Raw genomic sequence first — 23,008 nt, forward strand, 5'->3', positions numbered from 1 at the left:
GCAAAACAAATGGTGTTAAAAAGTGCGTGATCAAAAATTGCCTAAATAAGGGAATCGAAATCTCTAAAAACTAAGTGGTTATCTAAAACAAAAAGTACCAAGTCTACACACATAACACACATAAGATGTGCTTTGTGTGGAGACTGTCAATACAACTTTAATTATTCTATCTTATTATATCCCCTTTTAACGTTTTCGCTCAGGTTTTTGGTTTTAAGATGGCTCCGATAATTTCACACAATCTTTGGCATTCTTATTTTCTGTTTTCTAGGTTCTTTCTTGCGCATTTGGCACTGCACAAACTGTATTCGCCCAATATGCGTTTGCTAAATTTCTTATTCCAGAAAATACAGGCATTGTTTTTGGTAAATCGTTTATTTCCGCACGGCTGATTTTTGGTCTACCCACGTTTGGAGAGTCCGTATACACGAAAAATAAGGGTGTCACTTATCCTTTACACCGTCGCCTTTAACACCGGCTATCGCCAATGTAATCGCCAGCGCTAGCAACTTTCCACTTGGATTACGTGGATTTGTACCTTACTGATTGATTACAGATCAAGCTTTGGGTCGTTTTGGCAGGCGCAAAAGATCATTTTCGTACAATAGTACTTCGTCAAATTTTTGTAAAGAAGGGAGAAATGCTAATTCCCTGTTTAAGATTAATTAAATATCCACACATTATTTAATGTTTTTTATTTCATTTGATATAGATTGAAATACTATATAATAATCTGTCTATAATAAGTAAAAACATGATTATATACAAAATATAAAATAACTCATTAAAAAGAGCCCTAGTAGCACTTTCCGTCTCAAGGGTATATTGTATCTTCTTTGATATCAAAACAGCGAAGGATAAACAGACTTAGAACCAAGGACGATTTTAACTAAGATGTTTGTTGCACAACTAATTTAATTTTAACAAGGGTTTGATAAATACATATTACACTATGGCAAGGAATACTTAGTCTCAAACTTTTAGAGGGGCGTTTGATCGAATTATTACGGCATCGTTTTATATAGAATTGTAAAATGATCATATGCAAGATTTTAAAAATAACGCTACTTTTATTCTAAATCTTCGCATGTAACCATCTTATTTCCGGGAGACCCTCCTGATTCGAGGTATAAGGTTTCAGTATGTACCTTCAATAACCTTGACACTCTTTGGCTGTCAGATGCGTCACAGGTGTCGTACGAAACAATAATCACGTTGTCTAAAACAAAACATGTCCATTAAAATGATACGTGTATATTGAACCTTATGAAGGCCGAATCAGGACAGCAAAACAAGATCTTACGAGCCTGAAAATGTTCTACAAACCTCGTCTTATTTCTCTTGAAGTTCTGTTACCCCTAACATAAGTATTGTTGAGTAAAAGTCTCAAAAGGATTGTAAAATAGTCACTGCTATGACTTTACATGCTGTACAACAAAGCAACACAAGAGACAGTACAAAACAATAATGAACTTTATTAGAAATCTAAGGAAAAGAAATTAATGTTAGTATAAAGTAACCCACCATTACTTCTTCTTTGATAACAAAATTTTCTCCATATTATAAACAGCAAAATTAATGAAAGTACTGGAGCAACCACTACGAGCAATAATTTAGTCATGCCAGCATGCGTTGTCTGAACCGTACTTCCTGTAGAAGATTAATTGGTTAAGTTTTAAGCAAATACACGATACATTTGTATCCCAAGAAAAATAATTGAGTGAGTCAAGAGTCAACTTGACTTCCTAATAAAAGTTATTTCGACAATGTCTGAACAGTAGTGCCAGTAAAAGATTAAAGAAGAGCGGTCTAAGGCGTTTTCACTAGATGAGCTTTCCTTCAAACCAGAAGGTTCTAAGTGCGGTTGTAAGAACGTGAGTTTGAACCTCGGAGATAGCGTAAACTCTTAACGGATAATGTTTACCATTGTTTAGGTTTAGGATTTTAAAAAACACGTAAAAATTATAATTTCTAAACAGGTCGTGTATTTTACATGTGAAAAATTTGGCTTATATTTTAGGACTTTATCACTTCCCGTATTAATATTTGTAAATACAATCTTTAGAGAAAGCACAGCGTCAGTAGGAGGAGACAATGAAGATAATTTAAAGGCAGGAATTGGTAAAAAAATTACACTGCTAACTTTTCCTTACGAATATCACACTGTATTGGTATTCTACAAGTTTCAGTCAACTAGTAAAAATAAAAATGAATTGTTACGTTTACTTTTCTTACCATTAACACATTTAGGAATGTTACAATATTCCCAATGACGAGAAGTTATATTTACATAACACCAAGGTGCTCTTGCATATCCTTGAGGATTTCTACAGAAGTTGCTTTGTAAATCACTGTATACTGGATAAGATAAAAATGGATTAATACTCCAAGGCAGACATGTCTTTCCTGTTATAGTAACGTTGACAGATCCGTTGTACGAGCCACCATTGTCTTGAAAACATTTCGTCGTGAAATTTCTTTTACCTTCAGTATCTGCTGTAAAGGAATTGGCCTACATTTAAATATAACATAATTACATTTTCTTAAACAGTTGAGACCTGCACTAATTGCCTAAAACATATTAAAACGAGACTGGCAATTGGACCTTATACTATATTTTTGATATTTTTTTAATAGTAAAATTTTCGTCTGTGAAACACTTTGTAATGCTGTATAAGTTTTTTTTGAGGTAGCTATTTTGTTTGTTGATTGCAATTGATGATCATATAATTTTTAAAATCTACAATCTTCACAATTTTGAGTAAAATTTGGTTTTGTCAAATATATATTGCTTCGTTAAGATGAAAAAAAAAAAAAAAAAAAAAAAAAAATAGAAAGAAAAGGTTTGAGTTATTTTGCTTTCAATGAAATAAAAACGTTGCATCCAAGCATACGCCAATTCACACTAAATAGGGCAACGCGCAAAATCGAAATAATTGCCAAAATTGCGCTAATTTTAGCGACTACCATGCTAGTTTTTAATTATTTTATTTCTCATAATTTACACAGGATGTTTACTTAACCCTATTCAGGCTGGGCTCTGAAATGCCGGAAGACTCCTCGAACAGCAATAAACAGGACATTACATTGCTATAAAACTTGGCACAAATATATGTCCGCACATTGGAGCACAAATGGGATAAAAAAAGATTTAAAAAAATCATTAAAATTTTGTAACACAAAAATTGGCTAAAACGGAACGTATACTTTGGAATAAGAAGAAGTGGTTCAGTAGATGCGTAAAATTAGTGGACAGAAGAATAAAAAGGCGAAATATGACTTTGGCAGTGGTAATAAGGATAATTTTTCTTTGGCCTAAAGTCACCATAATGTCACGCTAAAGACATTATTGGCTAGCTTGAAGCTAACTAAAAATGATCAAACAATACTAAGCGTGCCAGGAACTGCGATTAATGTGGATCCTGTGTTATGAATGTATGCGCTAATGTGCATCGGTCAGGTAAAATTATGCTTCAGTAAATCTTTGTTTATGATAAGTGTTTTAAGATAACTTGCTTATCAACAAATTAATAGAAGCATGCACAATGCATACAGTAAACCCAATCAAGATAACACATTTCTTCCTATAGATACATTGTATATCGTATAAAATTGCAGGGTATTAACCATCTTTACGTGGCGAATACACATTCACTGTTCATTAAACTTCCATTAAACAATATTGACAATAAAATAAGGCCTGCAACTTCATAACAATTCTTGAAAGGCAATGCATAAGTAGTCATAATGGAGATGGAAAAAAATTAAGGTGTAGCTACTTACGAAGTAGTTGACAACGTTCAATATTATTCATGTCTTCGTGTGGGAAATTAGCACAACCCTGAGTTAAGTTGATGTTAAAACTTTGATCGTTTACTTTACGCGGACATATTTCATGTAAAGATTGAACTTTTTTTAAAATCTCCAGCATCAGTCCAATGCACTTGTTGTTTTTGCAAATTCGTCGGCAAGGTGGCGAAATGATAGTCTGGTTATCGATAACAGATCGCAAACATGTAGGATGCTTTACAAAACATAGAATCTGTATTATTTTATCAACACAATCCAAAACTTTCGTGAAATATGTTTCTATATTAACTCTAATTGTATCAAACATCTGATCAAAAGCTTGAATATTAACGCAAGAGCGAGGCCTATAAAACATGAGATTGATAAGTTAAACTTTGGATACAGATGTAAAAAAGTAATTTTACGTAAGCTCTTATTGAAGTAAAGTTATTTTAAGTGCAGATACCGTGATCTATTACCTATGGGGTTCCATGAATTTAGTTTAACTCATAAAATCATAAATAACATTTGAAACTTTTAAGCAAAATAAAAGATTAGTTTATTTGATGTGGAAACAAACAAGGAACACGTGATGTCATAAAGCAACAGCAGTTCTCAATTCAATAGCGACAGTTGAGAGGAAACACGTCAAACTAAGTTCCTAACTCGTGTGGTAAAACTACCAAGAAACCTATTCTTATATTTCTTATGTTTATAAAGATTCTTACCGTTAAGTCTATATTTTGGACCGGCTGAAGGAGCATAGAACGCAGCAGTAAGATATATATATATAATTTTGCCTTTTTGTGTTTTGTTTCTTGCCCCATCGGAAGCATGCACATTGAAGATATTTTTACACGGTTTGGCAGAAGCACCTTTATCTTTTATATATATATTTTTTACTTTATTCGAAGAAATTAAGATACGTTTTTTTGTATCAGATAGATTGTTTGCATTCAATACCTAAAAAAATTAGTGGCATGAATACTGTACCTTATCTGCTCGACTATAAGACCAACTGCTCTTCTCAAGTAAGGTATGGCTGGATTTTTTTTTACAAGGTTGAAAATGATAATCCATTCGAAATCTTTATTCCTTGATTTACTGCGTTTAATTGATTGATAGATTTTGTATTTGCTCAAATACTTCATACAAGCTCCGTTTGGAAGGATTTCTTTATAATTACGGCATCTAAAACAAAACATGTGTTTGTTTAGCTTGTCTCAATTATGTTATTTAATAGTAATAGTATGAAAAAATAAGACTTACTTTATTTCATGTATATCTTTATATGACTCGGTTAAAATGGTATCTAAATACAACATTATCAAATAAATTCTGTTGAATAACAAAACAGTAAAAAAAAAATGTGGCGGAGTCTCCCTCCCAAAGGCTGAAATACACGACCCGTTTAAACAGAAGGTGAAAACCTGACAGATAACATATAGGATGAACTTTGCGAAAGGTTTCTTGTCTACACGTAATCAGTTTAAGCATGCAACATGCTTCAAAAGTCTTTTGAATTGTGGCAAGCAAAATGGAAAGCGAGAACGTTTTTAAAAAAAGAGAAAAAAGGAGGAGATCCATTGGGTAACACCGTAACTAAAACGAAGGGAAAATCTACATGTAACATCCAAATTACTAGGCGAATTTCGCACAGAAAATCAGTTTGAATACGTAAAAAAAATTCAGAATCAGTCCAAATGGCGAAGCAAAAAAAATAGAATTTACGGAGGATAAATTTCTTTGTAAATTGAATTCTTTTTTCTTTCCCCAATTTTCTAATTTCTAATTTTATTGTTTTTTACTTTAGCTATCTTGTTTTCAAATGCATTTTGCATAATGTTCTGACGCCAAACGTTTCAAACCAAATTTACGAAATTTCAATGACAAGTAATCATTCGTTTAATGGAAAAGAATGAACACATCCATCGTTTTGAAATGACGGTTAGGTCAAATTTATTAGGTCAAAAAGTTTCCATTTTTTAAAATACACGATCTGTTTGACCTATGAATCATGCGTCAGGGATAAACCTTACGTTTAAATGAATTGTGTTTTTCAGCCTTTAAACGCTAATACTAGTCGAAAAGACTCGTGCAAAAAATCCATTCAGGCTAAAAAGAAACAAAACAGTCTGTCATTTAAATTTTCATGACATCAGCAATGGTCTGTCAATGTCAATGCACTGAGAATCAAGTTTACAATTTTTTATTAGCCGTTATCTGTTTTGTCTTGAGCTTGTAGCGCGAGGATAACGTTGTTTAGGCGGCTAATGACATATAAAAGAAATTTGCAGACGTCAGCAAAATATCAACAATCTGAAAAATTTGTTTACCTATCGCCTGTTTCGTGCAGAACTTGAAACGAAGATCAAGAAAATTATAGGATCTTTTGATTTTGATGAAAGGTTGTGATGTTATTGGTGTTAAATGTTTCTTAGATAACGTCATCATCCCGCCTGTTAAAATTTTGACCAAAATTCGGCAGGTTTAATAAAAAACACCACTGTTTAAGGGACTTAAACAGAGGTGTTTTTCATTACACCTGCCGAATTTTGGTGTCTGCCTATTTGGATTGTCTTTAATTAGACAGAACACTGTATTTTACGGCGAAAACATCCTAAGATGAATTGCTTCTTTGCTTTCTATTTTCAAAATATAAAAATAAAAAACACACAAATTCAACATACTAAAATAATAAACGATTTATACAGTTGTTATGTGGTAAAAATGTCTGGTGCCTTCAAATAGAAAAAAGAGTTTTAATTTTACACATATGCTACAATCAATACTACACTGAAACCTTTTCATAACGGACACTATCCGGACCGAGAAAACGATTTTGCATAGAGAGGTGTACCGTAAATAGGGAGACTATCCAACTTTACTTGCTCTGTAACGTTACCAATGAAATCGACCAAAGTGTGTAAAGAAGCTGGTTCAGCGAGACGAAAGGGCATTAAGATAATATATGTATTGCCTATTATTAAGATTTCACAAATTTTTGTTGAGATTTTGCTTGTGTTAGCAAAGACAGCTAACATTTTCTTAACTATAACATTGGCAAACTTCTGACTAGAATTATTTCTTTATGTGACCTACTTTTGACGCGGTTCTGCGTGCCTATTATAAGGACGTCAATTTAAAAAATGTAATGCAATTAGAAACAAAATATTTCTAAAACCTTAAAAACAACGAATAAAGATGCCTTTAACTTTATCTAGCAAAGCTGAGAATGAGGTTGGATTGTAATAATAATATCTTTCGTATTACCAAGCGAGTCTGACGAGAGGTCAGCTTGCAATAATGGTATTTTTAAGATTAGTTTTTAAGACTAGTTGATACAAAGCAAGAAAATCTATAACCATGAGTAAGCGCTTGTGATGCATGAGAAAATAGTCACTATAATTGATACAGAAACTAACCACAAATGTATTTCCTGTTATTTATTATTATGTTATTCATTCTACTATTTATCACCTACCAGAAAAACTTGTTCCAATAAGAAGTAAAACACAACTTGCCAACCAATTCATGTTTCAGCTTTTCTTATTTAAAGCTTATCAAGATCTATGTAAATGAACTTTTAGTAATTCTAAAGGACGGTAATGCTAGGAATTACAACTACACAGTGTTTTCTTAATTCTTAAATTGCCAACATTAAATAACTCTTTTATATCAAATAAAGAGATTTTGTCTTCATAATTTTAGTTATTACAATTTTGAACTTCATAATATAAATTTGCAAGTAAATAGAGAAGTGATATACAACAAAAATTGAATGATGTTTTTGTCAACACAATGCATATCGACAACTAAAACTTCAGTGCCTGCCTTTACAACCATTTTCACTTGGATTAACATTTTTTTACAAGGCTAACAGCAAGCCACTTGAAATAATTAAAACTAGCTGAATTACCGTTAAAGAATCTATTGAATCTCTCATTAAACCGATGTAAGGGATACCAAACAAAAACATACAACACAATAATTTGAATTTTCAAAACTCACATTTCAACCTCGACCCTGTCTCTTTTATAACAGGATGGCAAAAGGAGAAAAAACCTGACACCGAGGTTGCTCACAATCTTCATTATTCTATGTTTATAGCCGCTAAAACAGAACGTCTAAAATATAAGCATGAGTAGTAGAATATCAGGGAGTCGAAAATATCAAACACCTGTTCCCGCGAGAGAAAACCAACCCAAAGGTGTCGAAGCCATCCAGTACATATTTGATGAGCATGACACGCAAATGTTGGAAGACGGGAATCGTATCAAGACGTGGAGGTTGAACAAGAACCTTAACCAACCACTGCCGGGGGCTATCATGCGAGAAACACGCCTCACATAGACATGCGCGTCAAGGTAGTCTACAGTTTCAGCTGCGATATTTACCGAGGTGGTGGCGACGTGTCTGATTACCACAAGACCAAGAGTTCCAAGTCACTATCGAGCATGGCGGAAATCGAAGCCTTCAGAATAAGGGATGAAGTATCTTGATCTGGTAGATCAAGAGTTCTGGACTAAAGCCTACCTACCACCCGATAGAACCATGGAGACCCCGGGAGCGTATGGAGAGAAAATAGTCTTCATGCACGTGCGAGTCAAGATCATCTCTACGAGGAAGTCTTTACTCGGCTTTGGACCTTTGCCAGATTGGTTGAGCGAAAAGAAGTGCATCTACAGCTTTGACAAAGACGATAAAAGAACGGACAATTTGTGCTTCTGGAGATGCCTCGCGGTGCACTATCGGGGAGAGCGAAAGTAGCGTGAAAAGTACATCACGCGGAAAGCCCTCGTCCTGGCACGCGAGTACAACGAGGACCCCAAGCTAAAGCGGCAAGAGGTACATGCCACGAAGCTGTTGGACTTTGAGGGTATTGCCAAACGATTCAAGATCAACATCAGAGTCTTTGAGCCCAAGACGACAAGGCACCATGGCGGCTCGTCTACGGTCAGAATCAGCACGAAGAGGGGTTAGAAACGATCAACCTCGGCATGCTGGATGGCCATTGTTTCTACATCAAAAAGATGACTGTTTTAACGCAACACTGGGAATGCGAAGCGTGCAATTAACGGTTTACTCAAAGCAGCCACCTCACGCGGCATAAGCAAAACGAATGCGAGGGTGTCAAGACGACAATCATTTGCAAAGGCGAAAAGGTAAAGCACATACCGAGAAAGTCTGAGAAGGTCTTTTAAACCGAGGAGGGTTTTAGTTACGCGGCGTGTCAATGGATAGAAGCAATGTCAAAATAGACGGGAAGGCATATACACCACGCGCTTTGTGGGCACGGTGGCAAACGCGTGATTCGTTACGGGAAGAGAGACAACGAGTTCTACAAGGTCGACGGCTACGAGCCCCAGACCCAAGTTTTCTACAAGTACCACGGCTGCAAGTTGCTCGGATGTCCTTGCCAACCGAGGAGAACCAAGGCGGCTAAGAAACGTCTCGCTGCTACCCTGTACAAGGAAGAAGGCATCCAAAAACTTGGTACAGCATCGTTACAGCCTGGGAGTGTGAGAGCCCACCCCGAAGTGAGAGGTACTTCAAGAAGGAATTTCGACCCTACCCCCCACTATATCGTGTTTGACTTTAAAGCCCTCCTAGCACCTAATACACCAGCGGCAAACAGCAGATCTAACATATCTGCCGGAGCATATTCCCGTGAGTGTCTCCGTTCACGAGAGTCTCAACGAAAGTCCAACATTCATCAAGCACAAGGATCTGCAGGTCCTGGTTAAGCGGTTAGTCGAGGAGCTGGAGAAAAGACAAGCCCTCATCGTTGAAGAAGTCGAGAGGTATGTACCGAGGCCCGAGGACTTTGAAATGCTTCCCGACAAGAGTCAAGCAGCTTGGGACGAGTAGGTGAGCCAAGTGGCTGTGATCAGCTTTAACACAGAAAGTACGAAATCAACCTGACCAAGCAATACTTTGTCGAGCAAATTGCCGAAAACGATGAGAAGATCACGACCTTGAGGTTCAAATTTCTCGACATCAAGAACTTCCTCGCGCCGGGGATGAGTTACGCCGATTGGTGCAAATCTCTGGAATGTGGGCTCGAAAAGCTCGTATTCCCTTACGAATGGTTGTCCAGCTACGACAAACTGAACCCGTCGAGCACGAGGCTTTCTACAGAAAAACACACTCTCCCTCGAAGAGTAGTAAACATTCCCCGGACAAGTGCGGCTGCATCACTATGAAGGACTGGCTGTGTGAGTAACACCTGACCGATGTGGTACCTTTTGTTGAAGCCGTCGACAAGACGAGGCTGTAGTACTATGACGACGAGATTGACATTGTGAAGGACGCCGTTAGCATTCCGGGCGTGTCGATGAGATACGTCTTGAACAAGTCACTGCGTTTACACCCCGAGTTAGACCTATACGCACCAAGGGAGCCCTGCAAGCACAAATGCGAAGATAACTGCTTCAACAGCCGGTTCAAAGCTTGCAAAGAGGTTCAAATAGCCTGCACGGAGTGCACGAGAAACAAGGCCTACGAGCTCTTGCGGACGGGGATGGTAGGCGGTCCAGGCTCGTCTTTTGTAGGTACCCTGAGAGGGATCTGACAGGCATCAGATCCCACGTATACAACGAACCCCGCGGGGGCAAGACCATTCTGGGGTACGACGCAAACATGCTCTATCCGAGTACCCTGCTGCAAGATTTCCCCTGTGGGAAGGAAAAGCTGATAAATGTGGCTGAACCAAAAGCGAGAACAACAATTGGAGGCGCTAAGATAAGGCGTTCTAGACGGCTTGCTCTTCGGCTTTGCGCAAGTTGATATAGAGGTGCCTCCTGAGCTATATGACAAGTTCAGCGAAATGTCACCGCTATTCGTGGTGAAGGAGATACCCGAAGCTCAAATCCCCGAGCACATGCGGGAGTACTTGACCAAGACGGGGCGCAAGCGTGTTCCAGACACCAAAATCTATTGGGTTTGATAAAAGCCGAAAAGATCCTGTTGTATACTCCCGTGCTAAAATGGTACCTCGAACACGGGTTGAAAGTCACCGCTTTTTACCAGTTCCTCAAGTACTCTCGAGGTAAGCCCTTTGCTTGGTTCCCTGAGGAAACTGCTGATGCGCGATGACAAGCTGATAAAGACCCAGACAAGCGCTTTGCTGGAGATACTGCTAAGATGAAGGGAAGCTCGATTTACGGGAAGATGATTGAAGACTTGGACGGCGACAGAGACGAAAAGGAGGTCGATGCGGCTATGAGATCCCCGTACCTCGAGGACCTTGAAGAAATAGGAGACGCATACGAGATTAGAAAGGGTAGGCGCCGGGGTCAGCATTGAACGTGCTTATAAGTGCGGTATTACCGTCTACCTACTGCCGAAGCTGCGCATGCTGGAGTTTTATTACAACTTCATGGATGAATACGTGGACCGTCGAGACTTTAAGTATTGCTACATGGATACCGACTCGGCGTATTTTGCCATCTCTAGAGAAGAGCTGCAAGATGTTGTTCGCCCCCGAATGCTCGACAATTACGACGAGGATATGAAACACTGGCTTGTCACTGACAAGTACTCGAGTCGAACGGGAGGGTTGTTCAAAGCGGAATTTACCGGGTCTAGGATGATTGCCGTGACAGCCAAGTGCTTTTTTGTCGAGGGTACGTTAAAACGCGCCCTAGACTGAGAGCGGACATTGAGGAAGGCCCAATCATCAAAGACTCTATGACGAATCTTGGGATCCTACTCGGCTTTTGGAAGATTCCTAGCACCGCTGCTGGTGGCTGCTCACACCGTGAATCACACCAAGTTTTCAGCGTACAAGACAGGTGAAGAACGAGATGACGAAAAGCAAGAGAAAGATGGGGAATATATGGTCAAAGATACTCTTGGACAATCGTGAAATAGTTGAGAGGGAAAATAACGATAGCAGGTACAAATTCAGTAAACCGCGGTAAAGGGATTGGTGTAGTATTTACGGAGACTTTCACGCACGCGCGTGAGTGATTTTGACACCATCAGGGGATCGCTTTCCGCCCCATGTCTGTGAGTTAGAGATGGCTCCGTATAAGAACAAGATAAGATATGCTGGCAGAGAAGGTTTGAAGGCCTCATAGAGTGATTTCTTCAAGTCTTGTGACTTAAAGAAATGAGCGAAGAACAGAGACAAGAAGAGACAGTTATCACAAGACCAAAGCAACCGGGAAGAGTTGCTTGGGATCGCAAATTAGCAGCAAAGAATAAGGAAAAGAAGGAGAAACTAAAGCAACAAGAGGGCACAGTAGAATCCACAGTTAAACCCTCTTCTGGGGGTACCCCCGGAGGCACTTCTGTACAATCAGGTGCTGTATACCTTGGCGGATGCCTCGTTGTCGTACTTGCCTGTGTACTACATTTTACGTAAGTTGCCTATGCCCATGCAGCAGCAGCCTGCCGAAATCTTAGAGCCACGTGCGCATCAGCGAGAGCCCAGCGCATCCCCTGACATCGATATTTTTCGCATGCGATAAGCATATAATAAATGAGCTCTAACGTGACTCCCTAAGAGAAGGAGATAATCGACATGCTGTATGAAACTGTCGTGGCCCTTGGTTTCACTTGTGCAAACGCCATGGCGGGGAAAAAATTCGGTATTCGGTATAACGAGCCCCAGCACCAAGATGAATACAAGCAACGTAATGAAGATGATCGCTTATTTTTGAGCTGGACGGGCCAGTCGCAAGATGGCCGTGCAAAAAGGTTAGATACCTGCGAGTATCGTGCCAAAGCCGAAATAATTGTGCTGCGAGGTTCTATCTGCTACAGGCAGACATAATAAATATGAACCTAGATATTGTAAAGGATCCGTGCACGAGCATCTTTACTGGACCTACCTCGTGCGGTAAAACCCAGCGAGTGCTGGACTTGCTCGAGAACGAGTACAAAGCACACTTCCACAACATCGTAATCCTTTGCCCAACGATCCGCTGGAACAAGACTTACTTGGCAAGGTTCTGTCTCTGGCAGGACAACTATGTCTTCCTGATAGACCCCAAGGATCAGCTCTTCGAATGGATAGGAAAATTGTCGTCGCTGCTAGCGGGTGAAGAGACGTTGTTTATCGTCGACGATATGACAGCCAACGAATCTCTAGACAAAACGCGACAACCCCTGCTCGAAATTGCCATGAGTGGGAGGCATCGCGAGCACAGTCTATGGCTCCTCACTCAAAGCTACACCGCCTTGCCAAAGAACCTCTGTCGACAAAAGAAGCAGCTTTTCATGTGGTACCCCCACGACGTGCAGGATATGAAATTGATCATCGAAACGAACATGATCAGTGACTGGGAGACCATCAAAGCCCAACTCATGAAGTCCAAGCATGCGAGCCTGTACGTGAGACTGGAGCACCCTCGGACCTGGAAGATTTTGGAGTGACGCAGCACATCAGTGTATAAGTAGTACTTATACACTGATCAGGCACGCATAGGCGGACAACCCATGTTCCCAACAAAGTATAATACGATATAAAGACGTTACAAATGTTGTGGAAAAGGGGGTCAATATTTACCCCCTTCATCCAGACACGTTTTACTGACAGAACCAGACCTTTATTGCTTTATCCTGATGTTCGGCAGACCTGAGGCAGAGTCCGGCTGACGATGATGCTCGTTAAGTTCCAAGGTTACAACAAAAAATGTCTTCGATTACCCTGTTTAATACCGTGCCCGCGGGAGCCATCGAGACCCTGGTAGACAACCGGGGTCAGCCCCTCTTTAAAAGAACCGATCTCAGGAGGTTTTTGGGGATTGAGAAAATTGCGCGCAATTTTCAGTATTCAGCTGAAGAAACCACAACGAGACAAGAAATAACGCGGGGTGGTGCCACCCTATCCCGGTCAGGTATGCTAGGAGGCGTGAAAAATGCGCATGACGTCTTCGTCAAATTAGATGGCGCCCTAGAGATTGTGCAACGCTCCAGGAAACCAAAGGTTGTAGAGCTAATCAAAAGGCTAACCGGGAAGGAAGTGGAAAAATTGAAGGATGAGGTCAGGGAGCAGCGCAAGCTACTCGAGGAAAGAGACGTGGCTATCGAAGAGCAGCGCCAAGCTCTGGCGCTCCTTAAAGACGACCTCGAACAAATTGACGTGGCCATCGCCAACCTAGAGGACGACCTCCAGAAGAGGGAGGAAGAAATTGGTGAGCTGCGAAAAAGACATGTCCGCACCGCTACCCCTACGATACGATACTCCAGGTGGTTGACAAGAACGATCCTAACGAGCGTGGAAAGAAAGGTAAACATCGCCACTACATGATATGTTGTCAACGCAGAGTGCTTAGTACACAACCTCGTTCCCAGGGCATTTTGCGTTGTTGATAAGTTGATAGCGGCGAAAAGGCCCTGGAACAGGCTGGTCACATGATCGCTTATAATTTAAGATAATTATACCAAAAAAATAATTTATGAACAGTTCTTGCCATGCAAAAATTTATTTCTGCCCCGCGCGGGAGTTTTATGTAAACAAGAGTACAACAAATATGGTGGTCGATTTATTTTGTGGAGTGGATAAAAATACTAGCTAAGGTTTAGCACTGACTTTAGAGAAACTAGTTTTTGAGAAAAATATTAAAAAAAGATACCATTTTTAGTCCAACATGATATGAAGCAAATTTATCTCGATAATTAAATTGATATATATGCGGTGTTTGTCTTTTCCTGTAGAACTACTGGTAGCTAGCTAGCTGGAGTGTATACCGTCTAAATTACGTGAATATTTACCTAATAGTTAGTAGCCACATATATCGATGTTGTTAGAGTCATTACCCTACGTGGATACAAAACTGAATGTTGTTAGTCAATGTTTGAGTTTTTTTCATAAATATTGTGATGACAAGACGGCCGTGTTCTCCTTAAATCTTATGTGGGCAAATTAGCTAAATTATCTGTTACATTTCTGAGAAACATTTTGTTAGCTAAAAATTTTGCAGCTGACTTTCATCATGACGTGTGTTGTTTATAATTCCTAAACCTCTTCCGCGAATTGGCGGCAGGCAAAAATTGCAGACGGTAAGCCGTGTGCCAGTCTAGTCCAAACTTTTTTTTCAGGTAGAGACATATTCTGAAAATGAAATTAAAGTATATATATAACTTGCATATAGTTTAGATTTAGAACACAAACAGTACAAAAGTTTTTAACCATAATTTGACTTTCTTCACCTAAGGTCTGCATTTTTTTGCCTGCCGATTTTCTGATTTTTTGGCCATGCACAAGAATCTTTAGAAAATGTAAACATTGGAACTCATGTATATACGTAGGTAAATATGATGAGCTTATTTGATATATTAACCAAGCCCATGGAATGTACAATAACTGAGGCACTTGAATGTAACCAGTATTGTGCTTTCTTGGCACTTCCTTTTAAATGGCTCTTACAAAAAAAGCTCTTACAAATTCGTCATATCACAAATTTTATTCCCATTCACCTATATACTTGAGGATAGATATAAAGAATGATTTTGTATTAGCTATACTTTCTAGGTTTCAGAATTTGAGCAATTTAAATGTGGCTGATAAGGCTTTTGTAACAAAACTTCTAAATCTTGACCAAATAAGAACAAACAAGTAAGGTTTTTGAACAATTAATTCTTCTAAGGCCAATAAATGTCCTACTTTTATTTTTGGCCAGTGATTGATTATGCTCCACCAGCATATTTTTACATATCGTGGTCAAGTACAAATGGCATTTTTGGATTAACACCCTGCACGTATATAATAAACCAGCTTTAACTTAACCCATTGTTTATGTCGTTCATATCAAATATATCAAATATTGTCCCTTTTACAAAATATAATCAAGAACAATATGACAAATGTTTACATTTTAGAACTGGTAGAAATAGAGTTTTTTATTCTCGGGTTTTGGTTATGACCATTTTAAAAGATAAAACAAAAACATTCGGAGAAAATGAATTAATTTTATAAGAGTTTGACTGTAATATTCAACTGTAGTGAACCATTTTCACTGCAGTTGATTTGTGTAGTCATTTCATCATAAAACATTAAATGTTTTGTTACTGATAGGGGCAGTTTACTTAGAGTATAAATTTGAAAATTGCATGATTCCATAAATTTTGATGCTGAATTCAAATATTGGTCATTTTGGTTGAAAATGATCAGAAAGTGTCAAGCATGTTAACCCGGATCCGAGAATAATGCATAAATTTAGCACTACAACCTGTCATTCTTAGTTTTGATTTTAAAAATAGGAAAATTTGTTCTGCATATTAGAAAAATGTGTGCAACCCTACAATTTCTAACGTGTTCTTAACAAAATCACCTACCTGGAAAATAATAGCCATTTAATATGTCCTTTATAAATGTGGTTGAGTAAAGCTGTCTCAGGAAGTTACGTTAGCTAGCTAAGGCAGCTACATATAATACACAGCCCAGCTAGCTAGCTACCTAGCGCTCATGAATTTTTATGGAAACAAACTTATAAATTAAAAGCCTTTCGCCAGTATTGAACAATCAAACTAAGCCAGATTAATAGACTTTACGTCACTAATGTTCTGACAATTTTGCTTTTATCGACAAAATAGTTTCTTTAACGCTGTGTCTTTTTTCGCCCGACATCTCTAAATCTTGCGTGTAGGCGAGCGCCAAATTTGCATCTCATTATCTTTGGAATTTCAAAAATGAACCTACGTGCCGTTGAACATTTGGTGTAAAACGTCCTTACGACGACGAACTATGACTTGAAAAGAACGTCCTACAACGGACGTTTAACGGACGTGACACAAATGTTATCCCGCAGACAAAGCCGAAAAGACGTCCAAAGGATATCGTCTTACTGTATGCCCTATGGACATACATAAAAAGGATGTCCAAAAGTTGTTAAAAACATGGCGACTAGAGAACCATTTCCTATGGACAACCTCTTCACGTCCTTTTGTTGTCCTTCCTATTATCCAAAATGTCACGAGATTGTAGCTTACATTTTTAGAGGTTCAAAATTGACATCCTTCTAAACTGTTAAAGATAATGCTGTGGGAAAAGGCTGATGAATGCTGCTCGAACTTGAAGTAGTAATTACACAAGATTGTAAAGTTGCGTTATTTGATTTAGTTTAGTAAGTGGCAGGCATCATGTATCGGAGAAATGTGTCGGAGTACTTGTTTCTTGGCAAGGCAAGTCGCCTTCTAAATGGCCTTCCCAAAGCTCTCGGAGAAAAACCTGATCACAAATAATTTCGTACTTTTTTGAAAAGATATTTATTAGACCATAGTCTTGCGATTTTTATTATGCAACATACCTGTTTTTTGTGTGTTTTACCTAACTTAACCTCTACTGGCATGAGCATTACTTTATGATTTGATTGATTCCTTCTGCTCCACTTAGTCTAAATTTTTGTTCATTTGTTTGATTGTTTTTGTTTATTTCGTATATTTAATGTATGTATATTTTTATACTATACATTTTGATGTATAATTTTCATTTTCATATGTCTTAATTCTCCGTCAGTATCTATTATATCGATGTCTTTTAATCTTTCACCACTTTGAACTCTCCTAATCCTGTCTACAGTTTGCAGTGTCTTTTTTTATAGAATAGCTTATTTCTTTATTTAAATATTATTATTTTATTAATAGGACGAATAGCCATTGTATAATATGGAAGTGCCTGAAAGACAGTTGTTAAAAAAAAAATATCGCCAAAAAAAAAATCCTTAGGACGTTCAAAAATAGGATCATAAAAACTCATTTCTAATGTCACTCAATTTAAAAAACATCAAACAGTGCAGTTCGAACAACAACTTAGCCTTAAAAATTGCTAAGCCTCTATTTTGCATTGGAATAATTTTAATCTGTAAAGTATAAAGTTTCAACCGCGTGAAATATAAAATAAAATAATATACTGTGGTTAAAATAAACATATTTAATGGAAAATAACTTTTTAAACAAATTTAGTGACTATTTTTTCGTCAAATATTTTCGATTGCCAATTTTGCAGAATTGTGCAAAATAGCTATTAAAAAATTGTAAAAGTGGTACTACCTAAATATATTCTTGCATTTTACCAAAATTAAGAACACAGTAATACAGTGTAACATGCTATTATATCTATATCCCTTTCTAGCTAGTTATGTAATACTTATATACTAGTCGTTGCCCGTGAACAAATCCCCGGGTTCGCCCGTCTTTTGTATTTACCCGTCGCAACAAAGTGGATGAAAGTATATCGCATTTGATATTCGTGTTTCCGTTACATCATTTTATAACTCAGCGGTGAGTCCGCGCAGAGACAGACAGACGACGTCTATTATTATAGAGCCAATAATTTCTAGCGAAAAGTCAAAGACAGTCATTATATCATTAAAGTGTATTTTATTTTAATCCATTTCATCTGTGCTCTTTTTTATATAACTAGTTAGTTATACTTTGCAAATAAGTCCTTTATTAAATGCTCTTCCACGTTAATCCATGTCAAACTTGCAGATCCATATATAGCTAGCTAACTATAGCTTACTGTAAAAAAACTTCCTTTAAGTCTTTCTATAGCAAGCTGTAATTTTTATTTCTTCTTGCCAAAGTGCACTGATAATGATAAAATAGTGTTTCTTTTTAACAATTACTTTATTCCTCACAACACAAAATGTATGGTATATGTAGCTTGCAACAGGAAGCTAAAATCCCTAAAACCAGCATCAACAATATGTCTTCTCTTGCCTCCATACAAAAGTCAGTAAGTTTTCTTCGATTCCAACATCTTACCCATGTCAATATACCACAAAGAGGGTTAGCAACACCATTTAAACGTGTTATTAAAAAGCAAAACGTCAGTTAAAGTAAAAAATTAGTTGAAGAAACGTCAGGCAGGATTTTGCATTTCTGCCTCTTTTCACACCACTAACCAGGATAGTTGTGAAAAACTGACCATAAAAGTTATTTGGGCTATCGAGACAAATAAAAACAAGCTAAAAATTTGAGCAGTGGCTATTCATACGTGACCGCACTTTAAGATTTTTTTCTATTCGTACGTGACTCCCATGTACTTTATTATTTTTTTTCTATTCATACTTGAAATTCGTGTACTTCATTATTTTCTTTACATTCGTACGGGACGCTCACGTATTTTACTTATTTAAAATAAATTTTGGGGAATTAAAAAAAAATAAAGAATTTCACAGTATGTGTATATCTTCAAAAGAGAATTCTTAACAATCTTTTTCATGTTTATCTGATTTTATGGCTGCAGTGTGTCGTACGGAGCAAGGTTTGCAGAACCAGATCCTAGCTGCTGGCATTTTTGTTCTGCCAATACAATATACATGCCACCCATCACATGCCACAGACGTTTCTTCGGAGAGATCGTTGTTTTTTGATTGGGTGTCCCTACTCTCCAGTGGAGAATTCGAAGTATCGTATGTAGAGAAAATATGTTGTGTGGGTAAAGGGATGACCTAAGAAACAAGGGCTTCATGAGACGCACAGGCTTGTTTCTTATACCGCTTTCTGCTCAGGTAGTGAAATTGATCCATGATAAAATCAAAACCACCGGATCTGGCGTAAGCGGTCGGTCATTATGAAGGGTAAGTTTAGGGTTATCTCTGTATAATTGTTTCTCGATTTGTTTGTTTGCCATGCTTAAGAGATTTAGTTAGTGATTGATAACAAAAAACGTGCGATTATTAGCGAGGTGAAAAAGGAAAGAAAAAAAAACGTGCTGTCTTGTTGCTAAAAAAAACTAAGCCACGTGATTTTATGGGTAAAAATAATTGGTAGGTGAAAGGCACCTGTAATGGTGAGATTATAATTGGTTGACAGCGCCACTGCGCATCGGGTAAGTGACGTAATGTACGGTTGGTGAGTAGCGAGTGTAAAACAAGCAGAGGGTTTGTGCCTAGGGGTAATCTGGACTAGGCTACCGAACGAGCTGACGTGTATGTACAGTGCAATCAGTCGATGAAATATGCACAAGGGTAGAGTTTTGAATATAAAAGGGTAAAGGAAATGGTGAAGCTACACATATACCCTTCCACCTCGTGTGTACGGACTCTCAAAACGCTTGTATACTGCAAAGCTGCGTGTATGTGCTTAAGTAAAATATTTTTGCAAATGCACATGGGGTTGTTGAGCTACGCGGGTCTGTTCAGGGTCAAAGGGCCGGGAAAACTGAAATTAAAATAGCCAAAGGAGCAATTCTAAAACTGAAAATACGACTGAAAACACAAGGAATTGATAACAAAAATTGATGAAGTAAGAAAAGTTGTATAGACAGTCTTGTTATTTATTACAAGGTATAATATGTATTACGCATAACATGTTAATTCGTTACAAATAGAATAATATCCATTTTATTTGATCCGGACCACGTGATGGTCCGGGCATGGTCATAATGGCGGCTGTCCGTACGGACGTGTTTTCTGTGTTAAATTTTTTGTTGCTGTTATTTTTGGCATTAGTCAACAATGTTTCCTGTAATAGTTGTGGGAAAACTATTAGAAGAAATCAAACATCAGAGAAATGTTATACGTGTAAAAATTTATCTCACTTGAAATGTTTAAATGATAAATTTGTTTGTGATGAAGAGAGATTTTTCTGTGTTGACTGTACTCCTGCTGATCCTGAATATATCATAAATTCACTTGATCCTGAAATTTCTGGATTTATTGGAAAGAAAGGATTTAAAATCATGCACCAAAATATTAATGGGATCGAAGAAAAGTTACATCACATAAAATCATTCTTGTTAGATACCAAAAACTCTGTTCATATTATCAGTTTCTCCGAAACTCACACAAACAACACTGTTACAGATGCACAATTAAAGATTCCGGGGTACACACTCGAACGAAAAGACCGTGTAATTGAAGGCCATGGAGGAGTTTCACTCTATATTCGGGACGATCTGCACTACAACAGGAGGGTTTAGAAATTGAAGGAATTGAATTTCTATGGATTGAATTCTTCCCCAAAAAATCGAAACCGTTGCTCATATCTTCATGCTACCGACCCCCTGATAACTCAAAATACCTCGACAAAAACTTTGTTGAAAAATTTAACAATATTTTGGATGCGATTACAGCAGAGAACAAAGAAACGATTATGTGCGGGGACTTTAACTGCAATTATAAGGTCCCCAGAGACCATTCCGACTTGAAAGATCTTGTAAAACTGCACGGTTTCAGTCAGTTAATAAAGTCATACACGCGAATAACAAAGAACAGTAAAACACTTATCGATTTGTTCTATACGACAAACAAAATAGTAATTACCGATACATTGGTGCACACAAATTCAATAAGTGATCATTGTTTAATTGGCATCAATAGAAAGATGAACTGTAAACGCTATCAACCAAAAAGAATAACGGCGCGTGATTACTCTCGATATAACAAAGAAGACTTACAGAACGAACTTCGTAACATACCTTGGGAAAACTGTTTAGCTGTCGATTTCAACAAAGGCTGGGATTTATTCAAAAATTATGTCACATCTACCATCAACAAACATTCACCACTGAAGGAGAGAAATGTTCGGGGAAAGCCCAGTCCCTGGTTGACACGAGAAATACGTCAGTTGATGCACACAAGAGATTATCAACTACGCCGCTTCAAACAAACTAGCCTTGATGCTCACTGGGACAATTATAAGAAACTCATAAATACTGTAACAAAAAAGATACGTGCTGCAAAAGCAAACCACATCAGAAATGTATTTAAGCAATCCACTGACAAACCTAGCGACTTCTGGAAGCAAATCAAAAACTTCTATCCTACTAAGGGTACATGTGCTCCAAGTAAATTTTTCAAAATCAATGGGGAAAATGTATCGAATCCCAAATGTATATCAAATGCATTTTGTTCGTTTTTTACAAAAGTCGGATCCAAATTATTGAACTGTAAAATCATTAATTACACATGGAAAATGTTTGACCATCGGGACCCCCTGAAGGATATAAACCGAACTAATGCAACATTTAAGTTTAAAGAATTAACATTCCGAGAAACATTAAAAATCTTAGAATCGACAAATGCATCGAAAGCGGCAGGTCCGGACACATCACCTGCAAGAATTGTAAAGGATATTGCTACCGTAATTGCAGCACCACTTACGTTCTTAATAAATGCAAGCTTGTTATCTGGCACCTTTCCAACATCAGAGAAAACTGCAAAAATTAACCCTGTGTTTAAAAATGGAGGTCGCAGTAATATTGATAATTACCGTCCGATTTTTTGTGCTCAACATCCTGTCGAAGACCATCGAAAGAGTCGTTTATAACCAACTAGCTGACTACCTGGAAGAAAACTTCTTCCTGAACAAACACCAGTATGGCTTCCGCCGGAAACGATCGACTAGTGATGCAGTTACCAAACTTACAAATAACATCCGCGAAAACATGGACAAAGGCAAAGTAACAGGTGCCCTGTTTATGGACCTGAGAAAAGCATTTGACACTGTTAACCACAGTTGTTTACTTTACAAACTTCCTTACTATGGCATACTTGGTAAAGAGGTTGATTGGATATCTAGCTACTTGTTTTACCGAAGCCAAATCGTTAACGTTGATGGAGTACTTTCTGAGAAGGAGTTTGTTACCCATGGTGTACCCCAAGGTTCGATATTGGGACCTCTGCTATTTGTCCTTCTTATAAACGACCTTCCGATCCAGCTAAATTACTGCAACGTATTAATGTATGCTGATGACACTGTGATTTATTTTTCACACGAATCGCTAACTAAGGTTCGAAAAATGTATAAACTCAGATGCTGAAAAAGTGTTCAGATGGTGCAAGATAACTGTCTTATCCTAAACCCAAAAAAAGCTAAAACAGAATTTGTAACATTTACATCTCGATCACGTAACACCCAGTTCAATATAACAATCAATAACAATGAAATCCACCAGCCTGCGTTCTACGAATATCTTGATGTAATCATGGATAGCCATCTAAACATGAGCTCTCACCTTCAACGAATGTACAGGCGGGTTAGTTCAAGGCTCAAAATGCTCAAGAAAGTAAGACATAACATTTCACCAATTGTTGCTGAGAAGATATTCACGTCAATGATTCAACCTCTAATTTTCTACTGCTACCCTGTTTATGGTGGCATGAGCGATACATGGCGATTGAAATTCGAATCGTTATTTCTGAAAGCAAAATTCATTGTCAAAAATCGTAAAAAATGGCCACCTTTCACAATTCGACTGAAAAGAAAAATTGTTATTGACGTCTTCAAATCGTTACATTTCGAAACTGATGGGGAATAT

At 37.8% G+C, this 23,008-nt stretch overlaps 2 protein-coding genes across 3 annotated transcripts; one reads left to right on the forward strand and one right to left on the reverse strand.

Moving 5' to 3' along the window:
• Window positions 1-933: 933 nt before the first annotated feature.
• LOC130656883 (uncharacterized) lies at window positions 934-7,348 on the reverse strand. 2 transcript variants are annotated; one of them, XM_057459825.1, is made up of 7 exons: window positions 7,274-7,348; window positions 5,059-5,101; window positions 4,783-4,980; window positions 3,784-4,154; window positions 2,236-2,493; window positions 1,525-1,650; window positions 934-1,219 (listed from the first exon to the last, which is right to left on the reverse strand). In XM_057459825.1, the coding sequence occupies exons 1-7, from the start codon at window positions 7,323-7,325 to the stop codon at window positions 1,071-1,073; spliced, it is 1,197 nt and encodes a 398-aa protein (XP_057315808.1). In that variant the 5' UTR covers window positions 7,326-7,348; the 3' UTR covers window positions 934-1,070. The 2 variants fall into 2 exon arrangements, with proteins under 2 accessions (XP_057315808.1, XP_057315807.1); XM_057459824.1 differs by having other exon boundaries at window positions 2,236-2,496.
• Window positions 7,349-20,131: 12,783 nt separating this feature from the next.
• On the forward strand, window positions 20,132-22,017 carry LOC130657881 (uncharacterized). The gene is made up of 2 exons (XM_057460872.1): window positions 20,132-20,599; window positions 20,659-22,017. The coding sequence occupies exons 1-2, from the start codon at window positions 20,132-20,134 to the stop codon at window positions 22,015-22,017; spliced, it is 1,827 nt and encodes a 608-aa protein (XP_057316855.1).
• Window positions 22,018-23,008: the final 991 nt, after the last annotated feature.

The sequence above is a fragment of the Hydractinia symbiolongicarpus genome, chromosome 9 (genome assembly GCF_029227915.1).
Source record: "Hydractinia symbiolongicarpus strain clone_291-10 chromosome 9, HSymV2.1, whole genome shotgun sequence".
Taxonomy (NCBI): domain Eukaryota; kingdom Metazoa; phylum Cnidaria; class Hydrozoa; order Anthoathecata; family Hydractiniidae; genus Hydractinia; species Hydractinia symbiolongicarpus.